The sequence below is a fragment of the Bubalus kerabau genome, chromosome 1 (assembly GCF_029407905.1).
Source record: "Bubalus kerabau isolate K-KA32 ecotype Philippines breed swamp buffalo chromosome 1, PCC_UOA_SB_1v2, whole genome shotgun sequence".
NCBI lineage: Eukaryota > Metazoa > Chordata > Mammalia > Artiodactyla > Bovidae > Bubalus > Bubalus kerabau.
Window position 1 is genome coordinate 191088095 of NC_073624.1, and position 15218 is coordinate 191103312.

At 54.6% G+C, this 15218-nt stretch overlaps 1 protein-coding gene across 6 annotated transcripts in view; it reads left to right on the forward strand.

The window, feature by feature from the left end:
* Positions 1-2072: 2072 nt before the first annotated feature.
* ACSL6 (acyl-CoA synthetase long chain family member 6) overlaps positions 2073-15218 on the forward strand; it is a 66285-nt gene continuing 53139 nt past the window's right edge. For 2 of the 6 annotated variants that reach the window (XM_055548056.1, XM_055548067.1), the window contains exon 1: positions 2075-2225. In XM_055548056.1, coding sequence (XP_055404031.1) covers positions 2177-2225 — 49 coding nt within the window. In that variant the 5' untranslated portion in view covers positions 2075-2176. Of the gene's footprint in view, positions 2226-4791; positions 4877-10622; positions 10730-15218 lie in introns of those variants that run through there. The other 4 variants (XM_055548076.1, XM_055548098.1, XM_055548091.1 and 1 more) reach the window with 4 other exon arrangements.

Below are 15218 nucleotides of genomic sequence, written 5' to 3' on the forward strand. Positions count from 1 at the left end.
GATTAATCTCTCTATCCAAAACTTTGTCCCCTTTCTTGTCCCCTCTGACACCAACCCTGTGCTAACTAAACAGTAATCAACCAGAGTCAGATGACTAAAATTGCTGTGGTTGATATCATTAATGTACTAAAAGCTATTAGAGAGATCACTATTAATATACAAACTCAGGTTGTTTATCCAGGGCAAGATGAGGTAACAGACTGCAAGCCATGAATCACCTGGCCAGAGTATCATAAACCAGGAACATCCTAACTCTTGAAACTGAATCACACACCTGGTTTCAGGATTTAATGAAACTCAGGTTCTTGATGTCTCATCACATAAAGAATTCAGTGAGTCAAAAAAGTGATAGGGAAGAAATGGATTTATTTAGAGAGAAGAACACTCCACAGAAAGAAGGTGGGCCATCTCAGGCAAGAAGGCCTTGAAATATGGCCTGGTTAGTTTTTATAGGCTGGGTAATTTAATAGGCAGGATTATTCCAGTTATTTTGGGGAAGGGGTGGAGGTTTCCAGGAATTGGGCCATCGGCTCCTTTTGGGTCTTCGATGGTCAGTCTTGGAACTCTCCTGGCATCTATGGGTGTGTCACTTAGCTTGCTGATTTGTTACAACCAGTGTATACTGAGGATTAAGGTCTGGTGGAAATTGACTACCATCTTGGACCCATTTGGTTCTAATAGTTTATGTTGTCCTCCTGCATGTGTGCTAATTTGCTTCAGTCATGTCTGACTCTTTGAGAGCCTATGGATGGTAGTCCACCAGGCTCCTCTTTCCATGGGATTCTTCAGGCAAGAATACTGGAGTGGGTTGCCATGCCCTTCTCAGGGGATCTTCCCAACCCGGGGATTGAGCCCATGTCTCTTAGTCTCCTGCATAGACAGGTGGGTTCTTTACCGCTGACACCACCTGGAAGCCCCATGTTGTCCTCAGGAAATGCCATTCTTTCAAAGGCTGTGCCCTGGCCCCTTCTCTATTTCAAAACTGCGATGAAGAAATGTCACAGAAATGTCACAAGACGATCAATTTCAGCCTGTTTGTTCATATCCCTTAAGAAAAAAACCCTAACTCAAAGACGAACTGAAAGTAGATCTGGGGCTTATCTTCCACTCCCTTGCTTTGAACACTGCGATAAACACTGTATTTTCCCTCGCCAAAACCTGGTGTCAGTAGATTAGGTTTGCGGTGCCTCAGGCTGGGTGAGTTCAGTTTGGTAACACAACTGGTCACCAAGATGTGGAGCCATCCCCGTCTTTGGGTGCCTGTGTGGCCATTCTTTGTAGCTGTGAGGGGCCCTCTTGAGAGGCCTCATGCGCCACATATGATTGTGTGTGAAGACCAGGATTACCTGGTGAAACACCTGTGATTCCGTGTGGCTTTCTGTGACCTCATGTGACCCCGTGTGGCAGCCTGTGACCACATGGAGCCTCCTGTGACCTTGGGTGGCCTCAGATTCAATCTTCCCAGGAGGAGTGATGCGCGATCTGGGGTTCTCAGCGAATATGGGCACTATCCGTCCTAACAGCCACTTTTCCAGATCCTACTTAGACCCTTATCGCCCTCTCTCTTCTTTCGTTAGAGGGCTCGACACCCAGAGGCTCCCAGTGTCTGCAAACTGAGGTCCTAGGGGGCGTTAGCGTCAGCGGGAAGCGGCACAGCAGCACGTGCGCCTACTAGAACAGGTGACCACAACCTCTCTGCCACCCAGAGTCTGCCCAGCCTTAAAAGCAAGGATCGCGCGCGTAGGGGTAAGAGTCGCGCATTGGCGAGGTGCGCGGCGTCAGCACCCCGCGCGCGTCGCCCGTCCGCCCCTCTCCTGCCCGTTTCCCCAGAACGCCGAGTCCTGACGTTGGGCTGCGGTGGAGAGGCCCGGTCCGCTCTGCAGCCTGGCCCCTCCCCCGTCCGGGGACTCGGCGGTTCCGACGTGGGGGTGAACGTACCGGGCGCCCCGACCTGGCCCGCGGCAGAACTGGCTGCGAGCGCCAGTGCAGAGCGCGCTCCCGGCCCTCCCCCTCCCGCCGAGACGCCGCAGCCGCGCGGGAAGGCGGGGCGCTGCGGAGCCGAGGGGCGGGGGCTAAAAATACCCGGCGGCGGCGGCGGCGGCGCGGCGACTGCTGGGGCTGCTGGGCTGCGGGCCGGGGCGGCCGTGCGGGGCCAGGCTGGGTCCTGCTGACCGATATGCTGACCTTCTTCCTCGTGTCGGGGGGCTCCCTCTGGCTGTTCTCAGGTGAGTCCCTCCATCCCCGTCCTCGTCCGTGATCCCCATCCCCAGCACACTGTGGGATCTTGGTCCTGGGTTGTCTGAGCCCCCAGCCCCGGCTCCTGAGCCATCCTTTCGGGACTCCGCTAGGTCGCCCAAGTCTCCCCCTTCCAAATTCTGGCGGGCTCCGGGCCGCGTTTGGGAAGCAGCTGTGTCAGTAAAAATGAGGGACCTTGCTCACTGCGACCCCACAACAAGCTCGTCTTTGCGACCCCACAACTTCCCTCTAGTTCTCGTGGCCTCCCCCCACCCCCACCCCCAATATGGCGAGGACCATCCGCTGAACAGACTAGGCCTGAGCCCAGTCGTCCCCCAAGACCAAGTCCAGGGACTGACAGTTTATCCTTGTTCATCTCCAGGGTCCAGAAAAGGAGGGTGTTGGGCCCTGAGGTCCCACAGCAGGTCAAGGACATGACCCAGACTGACCTGGGGCATCCCAATCCTGGTTGAGAGGGTCTCCTCACAACCCCTCCCTGCCCACCTTTGACCCTCGGTAAAGCAGGGTTCCCCTGGCTCCTCAGCCATGCCCAGGGCTTGTGTCCCCACTGTGCCAGCCCACAACCTCTCCCCCTCACAGGAGTCAGCTTCTTACCTCTGCATCCTCTCAAGAAACTTTGAGGACCCCCCTCCTCCAAGTCCCTGCCCAACACTCTTCCTCCCCCACACAGAACCTGGGCTCTCACCCAGGACCCATTCATCCAGCAGTTTTCCTGCCTGCATCAGTCAGGCTATGAGCTTTGATTTCCTCTAGGTTATGATACCACTAAAGGGTCTCCACCTACCCCCTTGTACAAATTCAGCCTGATCATGTATGTGCAGTGCTTGAACCTTAAACTGGCTTTAAGCTGACCTAGCCCAGAGCAAATGCTTTATGAAATGTTAGTTTTATTGTTATTTCACATTCAAACAGCAGTATCAGAGGAAGTAGTAAGGTTTTTTCTGAGCAGAAGGGGAGGAAGTCGACCCTTTTGAAATTCTTAACTGAAACTTTGCCTGTTATTTAATATTCACGGCAAATCCTAGGAGGTCAGTGATGCTGGGGTTTTTTTTTGTTTGTTTGTTTGTTTTTTAACTGAGGTTCAGAGGTTAATTGACTTGCCAATGTCACACGGATAATACCTGAAAGATTAGGGTTTGATCTGAAGTTTTAATTGATCCATCGTTGCTAAGTGCTTCGTGGCATCAGGCTTGAACTAGAGGGTTGGTGGGCGTCCCCTGCCACCATTGCCCTGTGTCAGGCCACAGGGGCAGCTCCCCTGAGCTGGGGAGAGAGTGAGGCCTCCCTAATCCCCTCAGCTCCCTAAGCTCCTTCTGTCTGCCCGGTCTGAGGACAAGCCAGGCAGGGCCCTCTGGGTCTGATGTGCACATCCAGCAGACAGGGTTGGAGCTAGAGCTAGGGTTAGGAACAGAAGGCCAGAGGTATCAAAATAACAATGATGATAGTAACAGCCCCTGCTTACTGCGTGGCTGATGCTCTCAGAGCCCTTTCCCTGTGCGAGGACCCCGTCGCCCTACCCTTAGGAGACCCCATCACCACCACCACCACCACCACCAACAACAACCCCCCGGCTGTAGGTCCAAGGGTAGCTCTCTGGAGCCTTGGTCTTCTGTGGCTACAGGGAGGTGCCTGAGAACTGCAGGAGTCATCAGCAGCCTCTGAGGAAAAAAATCCTTTCAGTGCAAGATGCTCATCTGAAAGTGGGATTCAGCCAACACTAACTCAAACTGGCCGTCAGTCCTGCTTTGGTGCGGAGTGTTTCGCAAAGTGATCAGGTGCCGCCTAGAGTGGGGAAACCGCCTCACTGAAGGGCTTTTGAGGGGCCTCGGAATGCTCAAGCAGGGAGGCTCTTGGTACAGGGGGGCAGCTGCTTCCCTAGAGGCCAGATTTCTCAATGAGTACAGGAAATTTCTCAAAAGATGCCACGGTTGGTGTAAGCGTGAAACACTGAGGCTGCTGTGTGGCGCTCACTCCAGCCACACGTCATGGCATTCACAGATCATGTCTACCTTCCTTGGGACTCTGCCTGGACCCAGCCTTTCTCCGAGGGCAGGGAGGACACCTAGGCTAACACTGAGAACACATTCTGATCCCATGGCAGCTGCCAGAATCCTCTGGCCCCCCTGAAGTGATAGTACTCTTTGTAGAGTGATGTGCCGTTTACCACCCAGTCTGGCCCTACAGAGACAAGGCAAGGATAGAGGAGAGCCACCTGGAGGAGGAACTGCCTATCTGGGGGACGCAACCATGTGCTCTGAGCCTTGGCAGAGCAACGGCTATACTGAGGCCAACCCAGATCCCTCCTGTGTGTTGAGTAATAAACAAGGAAACAAAATAGACCCGGTGTGGCGAGTCAGATGCCGTGCCTGGCCCAGGAAGACATGGTCTCAGTGCTGTGAGCACTCAGAGGACTTTGAGTGCTCCCAATGGATTGGCACTTCTGCCTGCCAAATGGCACCCTTGTACAGAATAGAAAGAGGCTCCCCTCTTGGTGGATGAACTTCGAGGCTGATGCAACCCTGTGTCCTTCTACAGGATCCAGTCTGCGCAACCATATACCCGACCATCGGTGACGTCTGAGTGGGCTTCTGCAGCATACAGGGGTGTTTGTCAGAGGCAGGTAGGCCAAACCCCAGGTAGAGAAAGTCAGGTCAGCAAAGACGTGCAGGAAGAACTGTGGTGGGAGATGGGTCTTTTAGGGTCTTTTGCCTGAATATTGTGGGTTGTCAGAGGGGATGGAGTCTGGATGGGAGGGGATTCTAGAGAAGAGGGTTTTATTTCGGGGGCAGAAAAGCCCTTGCAGTGGCCAGGCTGAGCCAGCAGGAGGAGAGCAGAGGCTGGGAGAGCAGTGGGAAGCTGTTGCGATATTATGGATGAGAATTAAGTCTGGCCAAAGATGGCCCAGTTGAGGCTAGGTTCCAGGAAGAGGAATGGTGGCAGAGACTGGTGTGACAGCAATCTGGCTATGGGTGTCCAGGGCAGGTGCAGACTTGCACAGCCTAGCTTAGCTCAGCCCAATCGGATTCTCCCTCCATCTCTGCTCCCATTAGGGTAGAGGACGGGTGTGAGGTCTGGGGCCATCCCAGGGGCCCCAGAACGGCAGCCAGGAATCAGACAGACAGTGGACTCTGGGCAGAACATCGAGGGCACACCTCACAAAAGAAGGCCTGGATTTGCCTATGGCACACCTCTATGTGGGAGAATTCTGACCTTAATGCCCTCTCTCGCTCCCCAGCCGATGGTGGGGTAGGGGGTACTCCCGATGAGAGCACGCTGACACCAGGGGGCAGCAGAACCTAGCCACTTTGCTCCCTGACTGGTTTTCTGTCACTTGAGATTGTAAGGGCTCTTGGGTTGACCTTCAGAAGGCCGAATCTGGCTCAGCTACAGCCCCAGATGGGATCCAGGGTTGTCCCCCACACACAGCATGCAGGATAAGTGAGCATGAGGCTCTGACTTTTTTGCAAAAAGAGGCTGAAGTTGCAGGCATTTGTGTAACAGAAGCTGCAATGTGTAATTAGCCAGTGCCTGGCATATAGTAGGCACTCAAAACATTCAGTGAATGAAGTACTGTTGGGGAGAAGCAGTGTTTTCATGGCAGAAGTGTTGTTGCAAACGTGCTGACTTGACTGCTGTTTTCTTGAGCGTGTATTATGTGTCCAGCACCATGTTCTACAGTCCGCAAGCTATCGTTTAATTTCACCCATGACACTGTGGTGCTGTTAGCCTCCTTTAACAGATGCAGCACCAAGACACAGGGAGGTTCAGTGGTGAAGCCACCCCTGAGAGCTGTGAGTCAGACCACATTCTCAGACTCTAGGCCACAGAGGGACCTGGAGGATTGGAAAGAACCCAAGCCCCTCCAGCAGGCTGGTCGGTGGGCACAGACAAGGGAGCAATCCTTGGATGGGAAATGTTTAAGGAGAAGACAGGTGTAAAGAGCAAAGAGCAGGGGCTGGCCCATAGGGAAGGGCTAACTAAATGTTAGCTAAAGTTATAACACCTTGAGCTAAGCCTTCCTCAAAGGAGATGCAGGACTCTGACATGCCGAAAGGGAGTAGGGAAAGAACAGACATTCTAGGCAGAAGGATCCATGAGAGAAAAGACTGAGAAGACAGTTGAATGAGAGCTTGGCATTATCTCTACTCAGCCAGTGAGGTCTCCAGGGCTGGGCTTTTCAGGCCTAGGAGGCCAGGCAGAAGAGGCTTTATCCTGTGTGGTAGCCGTATCGAGGGCATATGGCCAAAACTGAGCATGTGGGTGGCCAAGGTGAACTGTCCCCGCACCCTTCAAGCCACACGCATCTCCTGGGGCACAGATTCCACTAAACTACGGTCTTGGGCCTCCTATGAGCCTTGTGATCCCCTGAGGGCAGAGCCAGGGTGTCTCCTGCCTGTGCCCCAAGCCAGGGCCAGTACAGTGTGTGTGTAGTGTTGATTGTGTAAGTGAATGATAAGAAAAAATTCCCTGAGAATAACTTATCTTGGTAATGATGTGCTTTATAATCTTTTGCCTCAACACAAGTCCACTGACCGACAGCAGACCTTGAATGTGGTCCTGCTGGGCGCCAGGCTCTCTGCCTAGCTGCGGGATGCCGTCAGTATGGGGGAAGTCCTAGGGGAAAGCAGGTGTGAGCCCCTTGCAGCCAGAACCAAAGCAGCCCTCACTGGAGAGCTCAGAACAGAAGGAGGTGCTCCAGAAGTGAGTTCACGGATGAGTGAATGGCTGCACTTGCAGCTGCAGGGTGATGGGTTTTGTGGAAGGTAGTCTTCTCTGAGGACGAGATCCTATCGTTTCCGTAGAGCTCCAAGTTTCCAGTCTCCCAGTAGGCTGGGAACCCACTCTGGCCAAGCAGAGCTGAAAGGAGGCCCCAGCCCCGGGCCTCAGCTCACTGGAGGATGCCGTCTGATGGCCCCATGCCCTGTGTCAGCCTGGTCAGAATGCCCACCAACCGCTCATTGAGCCCTAGGAGGGGAGCACTGTGGCTGGGGTGCTGTCTGGGGCCTTTGGGGTTGGCCTTCGGCTTAGGCCCAGAGGTGGTGGCACATAATTGCTCAGTTGCTCTGGGCTCCCCTGGTTGGTGTGGTCATTCTCTGACCTCGCTACTTGGTGTGGTTTCCTGGTTCATGTGAGGCTTGGGGTCCATGACAAGTAAAAGTAGGAAAATGGGAAACGGGCTGGGACAAATATGAGCCAAGCCGAGCTGTCTGTTCAGAAGTTCAATCTGTAATCTCAGAGCCGGAAAGATTTCAGATCCCAAGAATTTCCGTGTGTGCCTGTTCACCAGCTCTTCCTGGAGATACTCTCCTCTCCCAACAGCTACTCCAGGGAGTAGGGGTGCTTGGGGGTGGCCACGGAGAGTTGGGGGTGGCTGGCTTCTGACTTGTCATCCGCTCATTCAGGCCTGCATTCCAAGGTAACTGCCGCCTGGGGCTTTAGAGCAGGAAGCCAGGACAGGATGGTGCCAATGAGGTAACAGTTGGCATCCGTTGCCAGATCCTGGGGTAAGCAAACCTGGGCTGGTAACTCTCAGGGCTGGGAATAGCTCTAGTGACTATGGCTGTTGGAGGAATGGAGAGAGAGGACAGGCTGGCCTGGGTTGAATGGGCAGCTCTGGGATAGTGCCCACCAATCGACACCAGGAACCCTGACCCCCTCTCTGTGAGCCACCACAGTTTGGCCCACCAGCACGGGAGGTGGCTATCGGGATTAGCCCTTGGTAGCCCTGTTTTTCCCACTAGTGTGTTTTTGTTGTTTGATTTGATTTTTGTTTTCTCTAGATTGTTCTCGTGGCCAAGAATCCCCAGTGGGGTTCCTCCTGACCACTAACCCTTCCCCCAGCCTTGGCTATAAACCATTCTGGGGACGGACTGCGGGTCCTGCCACATGGACAGGAGGGCTACAGGGTGGGGGGGGGACAGTAAGGTCAGCCAGAGATTGGACAGCATGGCCAGCTGGAGCCACACAGCAGGGACAGTCAGAGATGGGGATGGAAAGGTAGTCAGAGCTGGGACAGAGAACGCAGCAAGATGGAATGTGGGCCAGCCAGTGAGACTGGAGAGTAAGGTTGACCTGAGGGTGGATGGTGAGGGCCTAGAGGTCAGTAAGAGGAAAGCAGGTGTCCACATGGAGAAGGGGGCCTCCAGGAGAACCTATCCAGGCCTGCCATGACCCCTTGACTGTGGAAGGGGTGGTGCTTCTGGCCATTCTTCTGCATGAAGCCACCTTTACCCCAGGATGCTGGAGAACGTACCTTCCAGCAGGTGCGTGGGGTGTGCTCTGGGGGACACCACTGACTCACCTGTATCAGCCCCCACTCAGCCTGCCGGCTGCCTCCTCCTCAGCCTGGCGCTGCCTGGGGTGGTGCAGAGAAAGGGAAGGCGGCTTTCCCTTGGCCTAGTGGGCTGTTGGGAGGTTTGGGGATGTGTGTCCCTGATCCCCTTGCCACAGGTCAGGCAGCAGGGAAGGCTGTGACCTGTGAAGTCCCCTTTTCCATCTGGATTGAAGTTTCGTTTCTCTTCCTCCCCTACTTCCTGCTTCTCCCTAGTGGGGCAGCCCCATGAACTCGCTCAGGATTTCTTGGGCGTGGTGTATGATCCCAGCTGACAAAAGGAGGGACCAAGGAGGGTGGATGGTCATCAGAGATGGGTAGGTTTCTCTGGGTTAAGAGGCAGACGAGGCCTGTTTGCCTTGGGTTGCAGGACACCTGCGGAACATCCACAAACCCTCCTATCGGTTCAGAATCAGCTCCGAGGTGGTTTTGTCCTAGATTTTCTCTCAGGCTAAATGATCATATGTGTGTTTGAGATCTTGCTGTGTCATTGTCACCTGTTGATGGGAGTCTGTGTAGCATCCATGCTGCATAGCTTACAAGGTTTGTGCTGTCCACATAGGTTAGCCTCTGCTGTGGGTCCTGTCTCTAGGTGGATGCCTAGGGTGTGCGCTGTTTTGTATCTGGTTTCTTCACTCGGTGTCATCCGCTGCAGAGGAAATCTGCAACCACACGTGGCACACGATGTGGAAGACGAAGGCAGTACTGTGAGTTTTTCAAGTTAAATGACTATCCTTTATTCTGAGATGATGTTCTTCCATCTGTCTTGTAATAAAATATGTTGGGAATCTGGTTGGGGTTTTGTTTTGTTATCAATACATTCCTTTAAAAATATGTAGATAGATACAGATATTTGTGCCATGGTTAATGGACAGCTCCTGGTGACCCTAGGGTGTCAGACAAGCAGCTCTGAAAGTCTGAACAAGGTTGAAGTCTGACCTTGTTGTGGAGCTCTGTGGAAGATGGAGTCCCGGCTCTGGAGCGTGATTGTGCGCGTTGGGCTCTGGGTTACGACCCCACCCACAGCCCAAGGGTGCTTGTGGCAGCAGGCAGGGGAACCCGAGACCGCATTCTTAAAGGTCTTCTCTGTGCACTGCAAGGGCTCTTGTTTATTGTCACGTATTTCTTCCCATTTCTTTCTCCACATTTCGCATCAACTCCGTGAGGAATTACTGAAGTTCCCTCATACCAAAAGGTTGCTTCCTGAGGCCCAGTCATGACTAAGGACATAACAGCCAGAGCCTCAGAATGGGCCAATCCCATTTCTTGGCCCTGCCTTCCCTGACCTGACGCAGTGATTTTCTAAGCAGCCACAGGGGCCTTCAGCTCCCTCTGGAGAGCTGGGGGGTTCAGTGAGAATCCAGGTGATGACTTCTCAGTGGGTCAGTGTGAACAACGTCTGTCAGCCTCCCTGGGCCAGCCGGGACCTGGTTTAACTTTGGTCTGAAAGAGATTTTTGTTTTCTGGTGAGAACAGCCCCAGTCTGGCCAAGTGCCAGAGGCAGCGGTAGGAATACAAACCCTTTCATGTGACAGACCCAAGTAGAGAGGTGCAGGCCTGCCAGCAGCAGGCCCTCCCCTGCTGCAGCTCCTCCGGAGGCAGTGATTTGCATAGTCCCCATTCATCCTGGCCTTGAAAAGGAGGCCTGAGTTCTCAGTCCTCCCTGACCAGCAGTGGGCTGGGCTGCCTTAACTCTGTGGACACCACCAGCTCTCCCCAGCCAACAACAGGTCTTATTGACTGGAGGGCAGTGGAAGTCAGTAGTCTCTCCATGGCCCTGAGTCACTCCAGAGGGGACGATTCAGGAGGTGGCAGGGTCCCGCTGACCAGCACAGACTTTGTGCTGAACAGAGCGAGATTCAGATTTGTGTTTCCTTGTGCAGTTCTCAAGAGGAACTTGGTCAAAAAATGAGGAAGCCAGAAAATTAAGCTGTTTATCAGAGTCCCAGAAAACTAACCAAAAGCAGAACTCCCTTTTCTCTGCTTGTTGTCATTCCTGTGAAATAAACCGTGACCCCGGAAATGGTGGGTGTAGGTGCCTTGTTGGCTCCTGGCCGTGGTAGTGGTCCCTCTGGCTGGGATCTGGAGGCGTGGCTTGCCTGGGACACTCTGACATCCTCAAACCCTGCGGTGCTAGGTCAGGTGAGCTGGTGGACACCATCGGCCTGTGGCTGATGTATAAGGCACGGGGTGGTGTATAGCGCAGATCATAGTCTTTTTCTCTCGGCAGCCACGTGCCGTCTTCTCAGCCTCAGTGCCTCCTTCCCAGGAGTCCCCGCATATTACAGGCCTCTTTCTGGGATTCTCTTGCCTTCTCAGAACTCTCCTTCCCACCTTGCTCCTAATCTCTTGCTCCCTGTCCCTGTCTGAGGATGTGTTTTAGGTTCTGTCTTGTGACTCTTACCCCAAGAAGGATGTCTCCAAGCTGCTCCTGAGTGAATGAGTGGGCAAGCGCATCCATTGCTCTCTTGCTCCCCTCACCTCAGTGACCCCAACCACCTCTTCACAGGACCCTCAACCCGCCTATGAGAAACTTCCCTGGAGCTGGAGGGAGTCACATAATGTCCCACCTGTAACCCTGGCCCCTGGCGGTTGAGCTCTGACAGCAGGGCAGCATGACCCTGCCAGGCGCAGCCCACGTTCTCTTTCTGAGCTTGAACCTGTAGGGTTTGCCGTGTGCCCTCACTTGGGGCCAATGATGAAATGGATCACTGCTCCCAAGGCCAGGGCCCTGGTAGCCCTAACCTGGACGGGCAGGGTGGGGTGGGGAAAAGATCATGTTGTAGCCACAGGACTTGGCTTCCTGCACAGTGGGGCCTGGCCAGGGTGTATCCTCTGTCTGTGTAGCACTCATGGCCCTCGCCACTTTCCCTGTCTGCCGCCCCCCGGAATTGGTGTGGAAGGAAGGACGGTGAGGTCCGAGGCTCACGCACCCTGTTAGTCCTGTCAGGTCCCCTGGAAATACTGCTGAAGGGAACATTGCCATTGTCTTAACATCTGCTGCCCCTCTTCATTCTGAGAATTTTTGTCCAGCCTGATTCGTGGTAAGGACAACTTTTATCTCAGAGCTTGTAAAAGACACTGTGTTTCTCTTTGCTCCTCTGCACTCAAGGCTATTTGTATTTTTAAGTGTCTGATTAAGTATTGTTTGAGCCTGGCTGCCCCGTGTGGCTGTCAGGAATGCGGGCCCATGTTCCCTGACCAGGGCTTAGGGTGAGTGAGATTCCTGAGAGGTGCTGGGCTGAGGATGGGGTGCAGAGGGTGATGTGGGCCACCTCCAAGTGAACTGCTGAAGGGAAGCCTGTCCGAGGCGGGTTCAGGCTATTGAGACAGGGGCCCTGCGCAGCAGTCGGGCACAGCCAACCTTTAGTTAGGCCTTTCTACCTCAGGAGTCTGAGTTAAACCTTCTGAACTACACTCAGGCTCCGCAGGGAGGTTCGGCCGGTGAGCCACTCTGTAACCCAGCAACCCTGAATCCTGCGCCTTTCTCTCATGGGGGAACGTGCAGTGGGCCTCACCTAGCAATTCCCAGCTCGGGGAGGCCCTTGGCCCTGTGTCTGCCCCAGTCGTCTGTGGTCCTGTGAGTCTAATTAAAATCCAGGAGGAAGGCGGCCCCTCTCTCAGCACAGAGCTTGATGCCTGTGTGGATGGGGAGGGTGCCGGGCTGAGGGAGAGTTGTTGTGTCTTCGTCTTAACAGACCAGGCCACCCAGGTGGGCTGGATGGTGAGGTTTGTGCTTCTCTTGACCTGGCGCCTGGGCCCCGTGCTTTCTGGGGCAGCACTGCTGGGCCAGGACTCCCCGCCTCTGGCACCCTGTGTGATTTTCTGTCGGCCAGGAGCTGGGGTACGTCCACTGAATTTTCTGCCCCAGAAGCTACCCTGAGAAGCATCGAAGGAGGCTTTCACCTTAAAGATATCTCTGAAAATGTGCATAGATAAGTAAGGGTCCCCCCAGGAAAGAAGAGTAAAGGGCTTTGGGGGCTGAGGGTGGGTCTTCAGGCATTTGTACATTTTAGAGCTCCCTCCAGGTGGGGTTGCCAGAGGCTGGGGCCTGGGAGCCCAAACAGGCTTGTGCCAGGTTCCAGGTAAGGGCTGCTGAGGCAGGAAGCTCTCCAAGCAGCCCTCCCCCAATGGTGGGGCTAGCAGGGCAAGCCGAATCAGCTCCAGGGAAGGTGTTGCAAGGCCCGCAGGCACTAGAGTTTCCAGGCAGGCTGAGCGCATAGCTCTCAAGAGGGAGCTCAGAGTGCTGTGCTGCGACCTGAGGAGGTGGACGGTGTTGGGAAGGCCCTGTTCTGGAAAATTCGGAAGCACCGAGTGTGAGTAGGGCTTGAGGGTGGTGCGGTGGGTCCTCTGGGCCAGACCTGCCTTTTACTCTCCGGCAGTGGCTCTGTCACATCCTGGCTTGGGAAGGAAGAGTGAAAAAAGGCTGTAGCTGATCCCCACCCCCACTCCTTCCCCTGTGAAGAAAACTTGCAGGATTGAGGCCCTGCACGTCCTGGGACTTCGCTGTCCCCGGCTGCCTGCCAGAGGTGCTGAGGGAGTTTCGGGGCTCAGCTTTGGGTTCAGCAGGCCAAGGTGTGGATTCTGGCTCCAGGGTGGCCACCCCCACCTCCTCTGCCCCCTGTCCCCCACCAGCAAAGTGGGAAAGCATCTCAGGGCAGGCCTTGAGAAGGGGCTGGTGTGCTGCTGTGCTGGGGTCTCGCGGGGAAGCTCAGCCATTATCTTTTACCTGCTGATACTGGTATTTGGTCTGGAGTGTCCCCACTGCCCAGAACATCTCTAAGCAAATATTTTTTCTGGGACTGTGCCTAATCTCTTTCCCATCCCCCAAGTAGACTGGGTGTGACCTGGTGGGGGCGGAGGCAGCCCCTGGAAGGAGCTGGAGGAGATTCCTGGGCGATAGTGCAGGCTTCCCTCTGCCAGGAGATCTGGCATCCCCTCCCCTACTTCCACTGTTTCCCACCACCCCCACCACCCATGCTGCCTGCAGGTCCCCAGCCTACGGCTGAGGGCCTGGCCACAGATAGATGTGTAAGAAGACTTTGTCCTTAAGCAACCCTTCTGACAAACTGCTCTCTAGAACTGAAGACAGGGTGGAGGTGGGGAGAAGCAGAGGGGTATAATCTGAGGTTCTTTGCAACCTGGCAGAGTGGGGGTTAAGGCTGGGTTGCTTGCCTCTGAGCTGATCTGAGCCAGTGCGCCCTGCGTGCAGATGGGGGTGGGGGCCAGCGGGGGCCTTGAGGGGCCATCAGCTCCCCACAGAGCTGTTCTGCACCCCGTCCCCTACCAGACCCACTGCCACAGCTGCCGGGGAGCCTCTGCCACCACCAGCTGGCTTCTCAGAGCAGGCATTTGTTGCCATCAGCTGTCCCCAGGAGGGCAGACTTGGGGCAGGGCCTTCACCACTTTTGTGTTTTGATCAAGATGTGGTAAGTGCTCCCCAAGCCCCACATACCCTTTATAAACGGAGACTGGTCCTGGTGGGACCAGCTCACTGCCTGCCCAGTGCCAGGAGCCTGCTGGAAAGGTAGGGTGTGAACGCATGTCATTCTGCAGGTTGCCTTTGAGCCCTTTTGGCTGGCAGAGACAGAGTAACTTCTTGAGCTAACTTCTGTCTATTGACTATTTCCCTTTCGGCGCGCCTGGCACTATAGTCTGTCCACGAGATTTTTTGAGATGAGGCACAGGGGTAAAGTGACTTGTCTGAGGTCATACAGCTATCAGTATGAGTCAGGACTTGGACCCAGTCAGTCCAGCACCAGAACTCTCCTATGGGCCTTTTCCCTGGCTTGTTTGCAGGAGCCCTGGACCCTAGGAATTTATAATTTTATTTCAGAGCCCTTCACTGGGAGTTAAGGAGGTCCTTTAATGATCTCTTGGCTTGCCTTGTGCGTCCCCATTTCTGAAGCCCTCAGAGGTTTACACAAACCCATTGTATGGACTCCACCCCCCACCTGCCTCCAGGCAGATATAGAGGGAAGCCAGTGTGTTTCTAAGGGGAAGGAAGAATCTGAGGATCATGGAGGGTCTCAGTACCAGGGTGCTGACTTCGAAGTTTTGTCCTCAGGTAGGAGGGACCTAGATAAAGTTTTTGAGCAGTGGCACGATTTGGTCATGGTTGTGTATCAGGAACATAACTCTGGTGTTGGTGTAAACACTGCACCGAGCAGGGTGGCCTGTGGGGAGACTGGTGTGGGAGTCTGGACGGCACTCGGCACTCGGTGATGGCTGGACCAGACCAGGCCGGGGAAAGGGAGAGGGGTAGCAGGGTGGGAAGGAGTGGTCAGATTTGGGAGATGTTTAGGAAGTAGTCCTGACAGAGCCATCTTGCCAGATCATGAAAGTCTAGAGTGCTGGGGTGGGGTTAGGAAGCTGGACCAGCAGAGGGCTCTTGGAGTGGAGCCATGGATTTGGGGGCCATCTGCACTGGAAATGGGCCCTGGGGCTCTGCCTCTGCCACCTTGAAGTCAGAATGCTTCCAACCAGGGTCCCCTTCCTCCTGCTCTCTCTCTTTCCTGGGTTTTAACAGCTGTGCCTCTCACTCCCCACTGTCCTTGGGGGTGAGGAGGGGCCTGGTGCCACCACTTGGTATTCTGAACTGGAGAAGGAGGCATAGGATATGCGGAAGGAG